Source organism: Lagopus leucura, unplaced genomic scaffold, assembly GCF_019238085.1.
Source record: "Lagopus leucura isolate 7727_CA_CO unplaced genomic scaffold, USGS_WTPT01 Super-Scaffold_100026, whole genome shotgun sequence".
NCBI lineage: Eukaryota > Metazoa > Chordata > Aves > Galliformes > Phasianidae > Lagopus > Lagopus leucura.
The window spans coordinates 2,122,067-2,134,391 of NW_024962277.1; the positions used below are offsets into that span (position 1 = coordinate 2,122,067).

Consider the following 12,325-nt stretch of genomic DNA (forward strand, 5'->3'; position numbering starts at 1 on the left):
CTGGACTTGCTCAGGTACCTTTTCAGAGCTGGTTCCTCATTGTTTCTTTTTTAACTGCTAAAATTTCTGGACCAAACACTTGAGCTATTCTGTGTTATACCTTTAGAACTGCACTTACCAAAACGTAGAGGACTTTGTGTTTTGAAAGTATGAACGCCTTCAGTCTCATCAATTATTTTTAGTATTAAAAGTCAGCAGATGGAGCCAAAGGCTTGTAGAAAAATTACTTGTCCTGATGTATATTAAACCACAAAGCCCGCTACGTTTAATAATGCTTCTGCTGAAACATACAGCAGCACTACTAAACCTCACAGCAGCATCCCCTTTTCTGAACCGTGTTTCTGTGCAGAAGGAGAGTTCACTCCTTTGTATACTGGGAACCAAAAGAGCTTAAAAAGATAAGTGGGAAGCTGATTTTCTTTGTGGAGTTACGTCTGTGTATGGTTTTCTGCAGCATTGTTCACCAGTTGATCAGTGAAACTGTTATATTTTGTCAATATTTCTGCTTTTCCTCTGAGCACAGTAATTGGAACCTACTATTGAGGGTTAGGTTGGAATTCATTACAACATCATTTTCATTATTGCGCGGTTGGTGAGGTGCTGGGGTTTCATGTTTTTCCTCTGAAGCAACTGAAATAAGCCTTTGCCTTAGACAACATGTCAGGCTTGATATTCTAATAGGCTAACCCAATGCTTTTGAAAAATATTAACATCCTTTTGGGGTTTTGAATAGTGTATTTGGGAAAGTAAGGGGTTGAGCTGTTTTCCAAACAGTATGTCATGTATCCCACTTGACTAAAATAAAAACCCAAAGCACTAAGTGGCACCTGCCTTTTGCTGGAAAAGAACAGAAAGAAATCTGCTATAGTTATAAAATGATGTCCAAAGGATATGGCAAGAACAAGAAACAGTGAAACTGAGCTGTACTGTAGTGGCTCAGTACTGTTTTGCTTTTCAGAAAAAATGAAAAAAGGTTTTAGTGATGAGTGGCGGCAGTTTCATCAAACTACTAAGTTTCATTTTAAAAACTTGTACACTCAATCTGTACATATGAAAGAATATGGAAGGTATCTATGCTACATAGAATACAGCATAAATAGTATATATTTAACTCTCTATATAAATATATATATATATATATATATATATATATATATATATATAGTATAAATATTGCACATACTTTCTCCTCTTTGCTTTGATGATCCTTGAAGTTAGGTCTCTAGTCCAGAGCAACCAGTAACTTTGGAAGCTTGGCTTACTGAGCAAGTTAAAAGGCTTTTCTTATTTTCTTATTCTCTCTTGTCCTCATCTGTGCTTAAATTATCCTTATCCCACTCCTTCTGTTGAGACATAGTAATAAAGCTTCAGCCTGTTGTACCAGCAAGCTGGTGCTCAATTTTCTGACTGCTGCTGGTTATGGTAGGAATTTCTAACATAGAAGTTTTTGTTTTAGGTGCTGTGATCAGTTCCTAGTTTTGGATTCACTCCTAACTTACTGTGAGCCTTTCTAGTAAAACATTAGGTGCCTTTACTTAGGGAGAACAGTCCCTTCCAATAAAATCATATCTTATTCAAGCCATATCAGTTGTGCGAAAGAAGTCATTCAACTCCTGGATGCACCATATAGTGCTATGTTTTATCTTAGTCCAGTGTCCTAAAATTGCGAGTCACCAAATCTTCTTGCTCTGATGGGTATCTTTTATGTCCATATATACTGTGGAAGAATTTCAATGTGTTTTTGAAATAAAGGCCACATAAATTCATGACATAGGAAGACAGTGCATATTGCTGTATTAAAGCGAGCCTTCTGGATATGCAGTCCAACGTTAGCATTGATTTGCGCTGAGATAAAGGCTGATATCCTCTGTGTCATGTTGCTGTCAAAGATAAGAGCAAATGCTGTTTTGATTTTTGAGAGAATGCTTTGGCTAATGAAGACCAGTTGGTAGATGTAGAGGCTGGTAAATTGGGTCTGCTTAGCAGGGACACTGAAAGGCAGCAGAGACTTCCTGGTGTTACAGCGAGGTGTGTTTTCAGTTGAGAGTTCTTGCTTTTGTTGTCTTTGAAAATGCTTTTCTGATACCAGTTGTCTTGCCTATACTTTTAGCAGAGAGCAGACCTAATGTATACTTGTAATTTGTACTTTTTTCCAGAGGTATTACCTCCATAGTGTATGTGAGGGAGTTGTTTTTCAGTATTTCTCAATCGTTTCAAATTGGGAAGGTACAACACGTAATGCATCAAGAAAGAAAGTAGTTATGAGGTTTTGCACCATTTAGGAAGCACTTAGTCCCAGAATTTTGGGTGATGGAAGCTTTGGAAACTCATGACTACTGTGGAAAAAGCTGTGGAGGAGATCTGATTATAGAGGAATGCTATGAAAATCTGGAACTTTCAAAGAATACTGTGTAAAAAAAAAATCTTAAAGAATATAGTGAATATGGAAGGGGAAAAAAAACTGGTTGGTAAGCTTCCTTTGGACTGCATCCGGTCATCTCAAAGAACTTCTTCTGGTGTGCACTCTTGGACTACATGTAACTTCAGCTTTTCTTTTTAAATTAAAGGTTCCAGCTTTTTGCAGTATTACTAATGCTACTACTACTAATAAGTAATAATAATATCTATTATTTACCCCAGCTCTGCAGACAGGGACATGGGAAGCCTTCCCCTGTTCTTGCAGTGTTAACTCTGCGGCCTGGTTGCAGTACATCAAAATACCATTGGCCGTGTCACTGAAGGCTTTCTCAGCAGGATGTGGAGCAAATGCAAAACCCAACGATGGAAGTGAAAAGTGGCCCAAGGAAAGAAATGTAGTAGAAGAAATATGCATGCATAGAGAAGAGAAAAAGCAAGAAAAGCTGGTTTTGATGTGCCCTAGGACTGTATAAAATGCTAAAAGGTTTATTTCCTCCGTAAGTGTAAATACCGTTACATGCTGATGTTAAGTCCCCTCTCTCATAGGCTTTAGTTCCTCCCTTAATTTAACCAAGCTTCTGTCTTCGGCAGTGATCTGCTGTCAGAAGTCCTTGTGTGCTGGCTCTTGTGGTGTTGTCTATTTCCTTGATATGTAAATTCGATGAGTAGTTATCCCTTGAGGATGAAAAAATACATATATAATAATAATAAAATCTTGACACAGTGATTCTATGAAACAATAAAAGCAGCAACAAAAGGAAAATCGTTTTGTTTATTTATCCCAAATAGTAAACAGGGCACTATTCCAGAGAGTCCTGCTGTACGTTGACCATGCCTTGGTGGCACTGCACATCTGCTTGTTACACCGTGCTGAGGTGTGAGATGTAAAATACAGAAATACTTATTTACCTGATGACAACTTGAAAGGCCTGGGTGAGTAGGAAGTGTGTTTCAAAGATAATAGTTTGGAGTTCTGTTGTTTGAATACATCTGGCAGCCTCTTGCCTGTCACTGTCAGAATATCCTAAGGGTGCTTTGCAGCATGTACCAGAATTACTTCTTTTATATCCAAACCTAGATTTTCTGAAGTTGAACAGCTTTCCTGTAGCAAGCTAACAAGTCCTTGAGAAGCAAAGAAGTCACAACTTCATGTCTGTTGTAAAAGCTTGTTGTATCAGAGGTGAGGGACCCTTTTCAGGAGTTAATCAAAAAGATCTATGCAAACAAGCGAGGGGATTTGAGTCCTCAGTACAGAGCCTGACATTGTTCGGTGAACCTTCGTGATCTCGTAGGCTGTGGCGTGCTCTCGTGGGCTGGACCCCTTAATAAAAACGTGGGGCTCTGGATGCACAAATTCGTAGCAGCTGTCACAGCTGGGCTGTGGTGAAGTTTGGTCAAGACCCTTTGAACTTTTTATTTCACACTAATCCCATTTAGTGTGATCAGTATAGGGACCTCCAGCTCCTAGGCCTGTTAATTAGGTGTCAAGTGTTGGGCTGGCCGGTGTCAGGCTGTAAAATACAAACACAGGAGAGACTATCCATAGGGAAGCCAAGTGTTTATTGTCTGAATGTGTAAGAGCCACGGTTCTGCAAAGTTGCCTTCTTAGCCTGAGACGTCCTCAGGGATCTCTAGTCTCTCTTGCTTCTCTCAGGTAAATGGAGGATTAAATAAACATTTTGCCAAAGATGTGGCATGGTTGGGTGCTGTAAAAAATAAATAAAAAAAATCCAGTTCTAATAATAGCTGTACAGTATAATATCCAATTCTAATAATTGGTTGTTAGGATATTCCTTTGCCTTCACTCTCTCTTTTTGCCTTTTTTCCCTGTTCATAAGAATGCTGAATTGCTCTGTAGCTCTTTGTTTTGAACACAGGAGTCTAGGATGGGGGTCCTTCCTTGTTTTGCATAGGTACTTCTGAAATGAAGTTTCTTCCAAGACTTGACCAATGTTTACTTTAACTTGTGCTTTGTAGCATTCAGGGAATAAACAGGATAACTCAGATCTTCATTTCCCCACCTCAAAGAATCTCGGAGGTTTTTTCAACTCCCCCATCTTTTGCTCTCCATCATTCAAGGAAGGGTAAATATGTAGAATGATATTTCAGCTTTCATACATTTTTGGGTTCCTTTATTTCAGTCTTCCTGTGACAGAAAGTACTGGGGAGTTGTGAGTAGTTTGTTTCATCTCCTTTGAAGAAAAACTTAAATTTATAATCCCAGATCAGACCTTTCCTATAACTCATGCAACTCATCCTGTTAAATGTTTTAATATATAGCACCACTATTTCATTAAACAACATCTAGGAATAATTAGTTCAGCAACGATGCCTAGGAACAAAAGCCCTTCATTTCGTTTAACTTTATAAGTTGGTCTCTTTTGATCTGCAAGAACACATCTGGGGCCTTTAAGAAAGCAGAAAGAAAAATATTAAATGTTTAGTAAGGCCGTTGGTAGAGATTTCAAAGTACAGTAACCCTTTGGTACCAGGATGTAGCTCAGAGGTGCAAAAAAGTGTGAACTTATTTTGTAAGTGCGTGGCACCTCCACATGGTTTGGTGTTGGTTTTGCTAGGAAAGCACCACTGTGTTTTGGCTTTATTTCCAATGTCATAAGATAAGATGGTCACTTCATCTCCTCCATGCCATTTTTCCCTTATTTCTGCCCTGTCCCCTTTCTTACCCCAGCTGCATATGGATGGGTTCATCAAAGTCACTACTGGAAACCTGACTTTTGTTTTTGCCGGGTATCTGTGCTTTAGGATTTGATTTTGCTGTGCCAAACTTTGCACTGCTTTCTTCCTTTAATAGCTTAGAATTGTTTGCCGAGGTGGCAGGGATAAATTATTTGTTCTTTACAGGAGACTCAAATGCTCAGATTTTGAAAATATGCAATATGTGATATAAGTTTACTCCTCTAATGTCAATCACTGTTACTGTCTTGGATTAGAAACTGATTTGCAGTCCAGCTCTTTAAAATTTACCACCTAAAATACCTTCCTCAAGGAAAAGCATAAAGATTCTGTATACCAATTGTTTTTAATTGCACAAACTAAAAAGCATTTTTTTGCAAAACCTGCTTTTACAAATAGTAAATTAATTCCTTTTCTTCTTCACATAGCAGAGGTAGCCTTTGTGCTATGCAATGCACCTACAGACGAGCAACACAAGAACGCACACCTAACAAATCAAACGTCTGTGGGTGCATTGCACTCGAGTGCTGTTGTTTCCATTCCAAGTAGTTCAGTGGAAAATGCACTAGCTCCATGATTTGTGCTAATATTTGCCACAATTAATGGAGCCAACCAGATCTCTTTGTAATTATTCATCACTTTTGTTTCGTTTTGTGTAAATCACCTCTATAAGCAAACTTATTTTAGAGGATGGACAGGATAATTTTGTTCACAAAAAATGACCTTGTTCTACTTTTTTCACTTAACCTGTCAAAACAGAAGTGAAAAGACCTGAAAATATTATTTTTCATTACGGGTTTTATTTTTAAATTCAGCTTTATGTTCACTTTGTGTTTGTTTTCTTTAGTGAGCCTTTAACTCCAAGGTTGTGACCTAATAATGACCTCCTCTTTCCACTCGCAATTGCTTTTGACCTACTCCATTAAGTAGAAAGAAATAACCTAACAGAAGGGTAACCAGATCACTGCTACCACACCAAGGAAACAGGCAGGCTTTGGGATGCTCTTCTTTAATCTCTCTATCCACAGAGCCTTCATTTTAATTTGCAAAATTGAACCCAGATCGAGAGCAGTAAAGCCTGAATACGGTAAATATTCATGCCTCAGTGATCTAGAGTGGCTCCATTACATTTCAGAGATTGGGAGAATTACCTTTTGGATTATGTATATTCATGGGCTGATTTTTATTTGAGATATAATATTACTCACATTGGGCTACATGTCACACATTCTACCAAAACCAGCCTTCTCACAAAGCTCCCAATGTTCCTTACATGTAAAAGTTCTACTTCTTTAGCCTATATTTTCCCCCTTTTATGCTTTTCAAAGTCTGGCAGTAAACAAATTTCTTTTAAAGAAGAAGGGAAAAAATCCCAGTAGAAGTTCTTCTATAAAACCTTCAACCCTGTGTTTACTGTGATATATTCTTTTGCATGTGACTTTGAAGTCTTCAGATAAAAGTATTATTATTGTTCTAAACCAAAATCTATTTGGAGGAGAAAAAAGAATTCGGTTCATTTTGTTGGAAGAAAATTCCAGACAGCCTTTTTTTAACCTATCATTTTGTACTGTTCTTGAGTTCTTCTTGGGTTTTTTTCTTTGAAAAATATTTATTGAAATATATTTTGATAAGTTGCAGAAATTTTAATTGGTATGTAAATTTTAAGCTTATTCCATGCTACGGTTTTACTATGGGTCTGATGTTTGTTGTGTAGATACTTAATGGCTAAATTCAATAGCACTCTGTATACTTCAAATTGCATACCTTGCTATCTGAGTGACGGCCTGCACGCGCAGTACTGCTTACACTTAAGGTTACTGGATATCTTCATGTTCCTTTTTTTGTTACAACCTTTGAGAGATCTTGGCCTTCTTTAGGTGAGAGGATGGATGTTAGACATCTACTGCTGCTTCCTTTGCCTCATCTGTGAAGCATGGGGATCGCTTCCCTGCCTGAAGTCCAGAGCATCCCGTATGGCTGTTAGGATGCTCTTTTGGCTGAAAATGCTATGAAATGCTAAATACTCTGAAAAATCAACCTTTTGCTTTCAAAAAGTGCACACTGTGGTTTTTCTTGAGAATTAAGACCATGACAAATGATGTGGTGAAATTTTCTATTTACAGGTGAGAGGCAATGCCATGTTATATCACAAGGGTGAGATGCTGACTGAACTTTAGTGAACAAATATTGCAGGAAGATGGAATGCATACAGCACTGTATGGATTTGATGGTTTACAGCAAGTAACAAATTCAGGGCAGTCCAGGCAGAAGAAAAGAAATGGGGGAGTTTCTTACTCAGTGAGCTTCGTTCAGCCTGTGCAGTGGATAGATCAGGCTCTGAAAAAGTTTGAGATTATATGCTCAAAAACTACAGGAGAATGCCTACGCACAAAAGGTCACTTAACATCGTGTGCCAAATCTGAATCTTGACACTTGCTAATTTTTGATTTGTGATTGTCTGAATTAATATAACATGCACATAATTTAATTTAAAAATGTAACATTAAAGCAGAGCAGCGTGAGAGTATGATCATTGACCCGCATCTTTATTTACTGAGCGCATGGACATATTTTAGATGCTGTGAAAGGAATTAAGCTAAGGAGATTTTTCCCATCCCCTTTTATACTGCTTTATTCCTGTACTGCAGTGCAGGCTACTCAGGCAGTGGAGTTATTTTAACAGGAGGAGGAGTATATTAAATAAAATCTGATAGCATGTGTGTGGCATTACATAAGTACCACAGCGATCATTAAGTGGTGCACTTAAAACTTCAGTTAAGAATTTAGGTAAAAGAACCATTGCATGTGAAATATATAGCATGTGGAAGAAAAAGATGTTTCTTTCTTGGAGCCAAAGTGAGGCTACGGACAAAAAGTAGGTTCTAGAAATATTCCAGCCCTTTCAGAAAGATGTTACTGAGTCACAGCATCTCGGTGACATCTGCATGTCTTGGAATTATTTCCTATCGAGGCTGCTGCTGTTTGCAGTTGGTCCAAGCTGCCGTGGGGATGTTGACTTGGAAGAGATGGCTTTCCACAGCCTGATCATGGGGCAGTGTCTGTTACTGTCGTTCAGTGATGTGCTACTGACAACTCTTGATACCTGTCTTACGCTATTCTGGAGTCCTGGCTGAAGATCTGTGGATCTCTGGATGCTCATTAGTTTGTGACATGAACCCCAAAGACTTAGAACATTAAGAAAATATATCATCGTTTTTTAAAACAGTGATTTGGGTGGACGATGTGCATGGAGTAGTGCAAGGGCCTTGAATCGTGATTTTTTTTTTTTAATGCTTGTTGTTGCTCTCCTGTACTCACAGCCCAGGGATCCTTTTGGTGCTTCTCAAGCAGGAGTGGTTTGCCTTACCTAAAACACTGCACACCCATCTGTAGGACTCTGCTTGTGGATGGTCGTCTTTTGGTGGGGGTCCCTTGTTGTGATATGGACACATATCACATACTCCTTTTATGAACACCGCTTTTTAATCCTGTCTTTTCTCTGCTAGAATATGAATGCTAATTATTGCAACTTTGCACTTTTTCATCAGTATTTCAGGGAAGTATGGTTTGCTGTATCTTTTGTATCAGAAAGATGCACTTGCAGCACTGGGAGGCAGCAGGATGACTAGGTTCTTATCTGAAGAAGCTATGAGCAATGGCATATGGCTGATAATGCAAGTTGGATAAATAAAGGAAAAGAAGCTCTGATATACTGCAGAAAAGTCATTAGCAGACTTTTTCTGTATCTTGTTTTCTATTAGTCTACTGAACTGCTTTGAAAATCTTAGTGGGCTTTTGCTTTGGTCTTCAAGTAACAGATTCTTTTACATTGAATGTGTTTGTTTATCTCAAGGGCTGGACTTCGGGCAGTCTTTCTGTTTTGCTTTTTTTTTTTGTTTAAACTGCATTTGAACACATGAGCTTCTTCTCCCTCATCCTTTTTATAGTCCTTTATGTGACGTTTTAAGAACGTTAATGTGATTATACAAATTTAAAATAACAACAAAAATGAAAGGTAAACTAAATTCACCAAATATAAGATTTCTACATGTGGCTTTTGATTTGAGTGATGAGATGTAATCGATTCCATGTTTACCTACACTGTTTGTATCCAGTAAGGTCTATCACTGTGGAGTTATGCTCAATATTGTTCATTATGTGCTTGGAAAACACGAAGTTGGTGATGCAGAACTGCTGTGACCACAGTGTGACCACTTTTTCCTGGCTTCTTTGGAGAGCTTTTATATTCCAGCTAGTAAAGATTTTAGTTCAGCCAATAAACTTTTCGTCTACTCTACTTTGATCTAAGTTCCTGCAATTAGTTTCCCAATTACTCTTTTTCTTCCTTCTGTTCTACAGTCTTCTCTTAATGTTGCTTATTTTGGTGATGTTGGGAAGCCAAATATTTGTGCCCTTCATATTGGGTTGGCAGACTTTGTAGAAAAAGGAAATTCTCATTTCTACTGAGACACTGCATCCAAGACAAAGATGTGAAGAAGTGGAGACTTTCAGTATTGTCTAGATGGTAAATAATTTTGTGGTTAATAAGGTTAACTCTTCTAGACTGTTCTGAGTAGTCTAACCTAAATGAGGTCCTCAAAGTTGTGTGGCATACTGAGAATGAAGCCCAGATCTGCTGAGTTTTATCCTTAAATTGTTGATTTGGAATTCTCTTCGTTGCTGCTCATCTATTTTGGACTCTGACTTTAGGAATAGAAAATAAAGCAATGTGCAAGGATTAAAAGATGGATTGCTGAGGGGCACGTGGTTGAGGGCTGATTTGAGAACAGTTACAGCTGAGTAAGACATAATAATGGCTTGAATGCTGAGAATTGCACAGTAGCATTTGGCGTAAAGCTCTTCTTAGTACCAATTCCACAGCTGTCAAAAGGGAAGAGAGCAGAAAAGAAAATGATACTGAGAGTGGAGATCTGCTACCAATTCTGTTCTGTGCTCATTCACCATAAAATCTATTATATATTGACAGAAAACACTACAGAAATGATCTCTGGAACAGACCATTCCCATAGAGAGTTCAGTTCTTGGATCTGAATTTTGAGGTTTCAGCCTTTCACAAATGATGTGTGTAACTTTGCTGTGCTGAAGGCTGTTATCCAAGTACTTGGTGTTTATTTAGGAGAAAAGTATTTTTTTTATTGCCAAAAATACCATTTCAGTATTGAAAGCTTGCTATCTAATGTAGGAACTTCAGGCAGAGTGGTTACCTATCCAACATCCATTAGTAGGAATGCAGCAGGTGGCAACATAGGCAAATTATCAGAAGAAAAACATTTGGTTTCACACAGACCAGAGAAATTCTTGAAAAATGGTTTACAGAAGTGAAAGAGAAGCCAAAATGAAGCCTTGTTAAACTAAATTGCTTCAGTCTGATTGATTAGAGCCAAGACTGGTCTTTAAAAGCTGATTTCATTTTTATGCTGAAGAACTCCTTTAAATAAGGAATAGAATAGCAAGCTTATTAGATTTTGGTATAGACAGATATTTTAATAATTTCAATCAGTGGACAATACTGTACTTTTCATATAAAGAATCATTACAGATGGAATCCCAGATTTTAGTGGCAGGTGATGCAAACCTGATTTATAAACACAGACATTTGCAGGAAAACTCTCTTCCTTTTGTCTTTGTCTAGAATTGAATGGGCTGTGCAGTCTTAGATTTTTGTAGTACTGATTATTTTGATGCGATACTTTATGACATGTAATGGTGCTCAGTGTTGTACAAACACTGAGGAAAATAACTTTTTTCTAAACACCTGATGGTTTTTAACCCAGTAAAAAAAAAGTGACTTGAAAAGGATTTTGTGGAAGGAATGAGTAGGCAGTGAGGCAGATATGTGGCTAGATACACTATTGCTGTGTTTTTGCTGGTGTAGATGATTAAGGGGAGAATACGTTAAGTAAGCTATTCTGTGGTGAGAGTAGATAGCGTGTACGTGTGGCAGCAGAGATGGAGCAAATGTCAACCTAATTGCAGCCATGATAATTCTAGAGTTTGATGGGCAGAAACACTCAAAATACGTTAAGAGCCTCAAAGTCTTGGTATTTTCAAATAATTGATAGAGGCATATTCTCAGCCTGTTCACTTCCCAAGTTCTGAATTTTGGATTCTTCCAGAAGGGCAACCTCCTTAGAAGTGGGAACGGTGTGACATGTGGCTTTATGCCTGTGATGTGCTTGTGTGCAATTCTATTTCATTTTCTTTCTTTCATCCACAGGTGACAAAGAAAGTCAAGTCTATGCAGATGTTCCATACTCCTGTGACGTACGCCATGCAGGGTGACAGAGTAGGCATCTGTGTGACCCAGTTTGATCCCAAACTACTGGAACGAGGCCTGATCTGTACCCCAGAATCACTTCACACCATCCATGCTGCAATAATTTCCCTGAAGAAAATCCAGTATTTTCGAGGAGCGCTTCAGACAAAGGCTAAGTTTCATATCACAGTCGGTCATGAAACAGTCATGGGAAGAGTGATGTTTTTCAGTCCGGCTCCTGCTGACTTCAATGAAGATATTCAAGAAAATGCTTTTGATTTTGATAAAGACTATCTTTATCAAGAGGAGTATTTGTCCAAGGACTCAAAGCCTTCAGAGGAGAATAAAGAAAATGGCCAATCAGAAGTCCAGCTGCCAAAACAACAGTGGGCTCTGCTAGAGTTTGAAAAACCCGTCACTTGCCCTAAGCTGTGCCTTGTGATCGGCTCCAAGCTGGATACGGATATTCATGCAAATACCTGCAGGCTGGCGTTCCATGGGGTGCTGCTCCAAGGCACGGAAGACAAGAACTACGCAGAGACTTTTCTTCCAAAGTTGAAAGTATACAAACAAAAGCACAAAGAAGGACAAGTGGAGAGGGTAAGCTGTCCTTTCAATGCTGTTCATTGGAGAGGGGAGTCTCTGTTCTGTCTGAGAACATATGTTGATGTACTGTGGAATTTTCATCGTTACAGTGGAGATTATACCATTTTCTTACATTTATATACCTAGTGTATTAGGTATTTCCTGTTTGCAAAGAGTTGGAGATGGTTCCTCAAGGCTGACAAGTTTATTTAGGTCAGTACAGCACCAAGTAATTTGATAGTGTTTTTTCATTGATCCTTCTGATGGTCTAGCCTTCGTGTTCTTCCTGCAAACTTGCCTTGTTTGTATGCCTTCCTAAGTGGGTCAGCTTGTTGTTCTTGTCCCACTTGA

At 38.4% G+C, this 12,325-nt stretch overlaps 1 protein-coding gene across 1 annotated transcript in view; it reads left to right on the top strand.

Moving 5' to 3' along the window:
* The window catches only part of EEFSEC (eukaryotic elongation factor, selenocysteine-tRNA specific), a 114,237-nt gene that overhangs the window by 49,780 nt on the left and 52,132 nt on the right, over positions 1 to 12,325 (top strand). Inside the window, exon 5 of the mRNA XM_042880362.1 lies at positions 11,351 to 11,989. Coding sequence (XP_042736296.1) covers positions 11,351 to 11,989 — 639 coding nt within the window. The remainder of the gene's footprint in view (positions 1 to 11,350; positions 11,990 to 12,325) is intronic.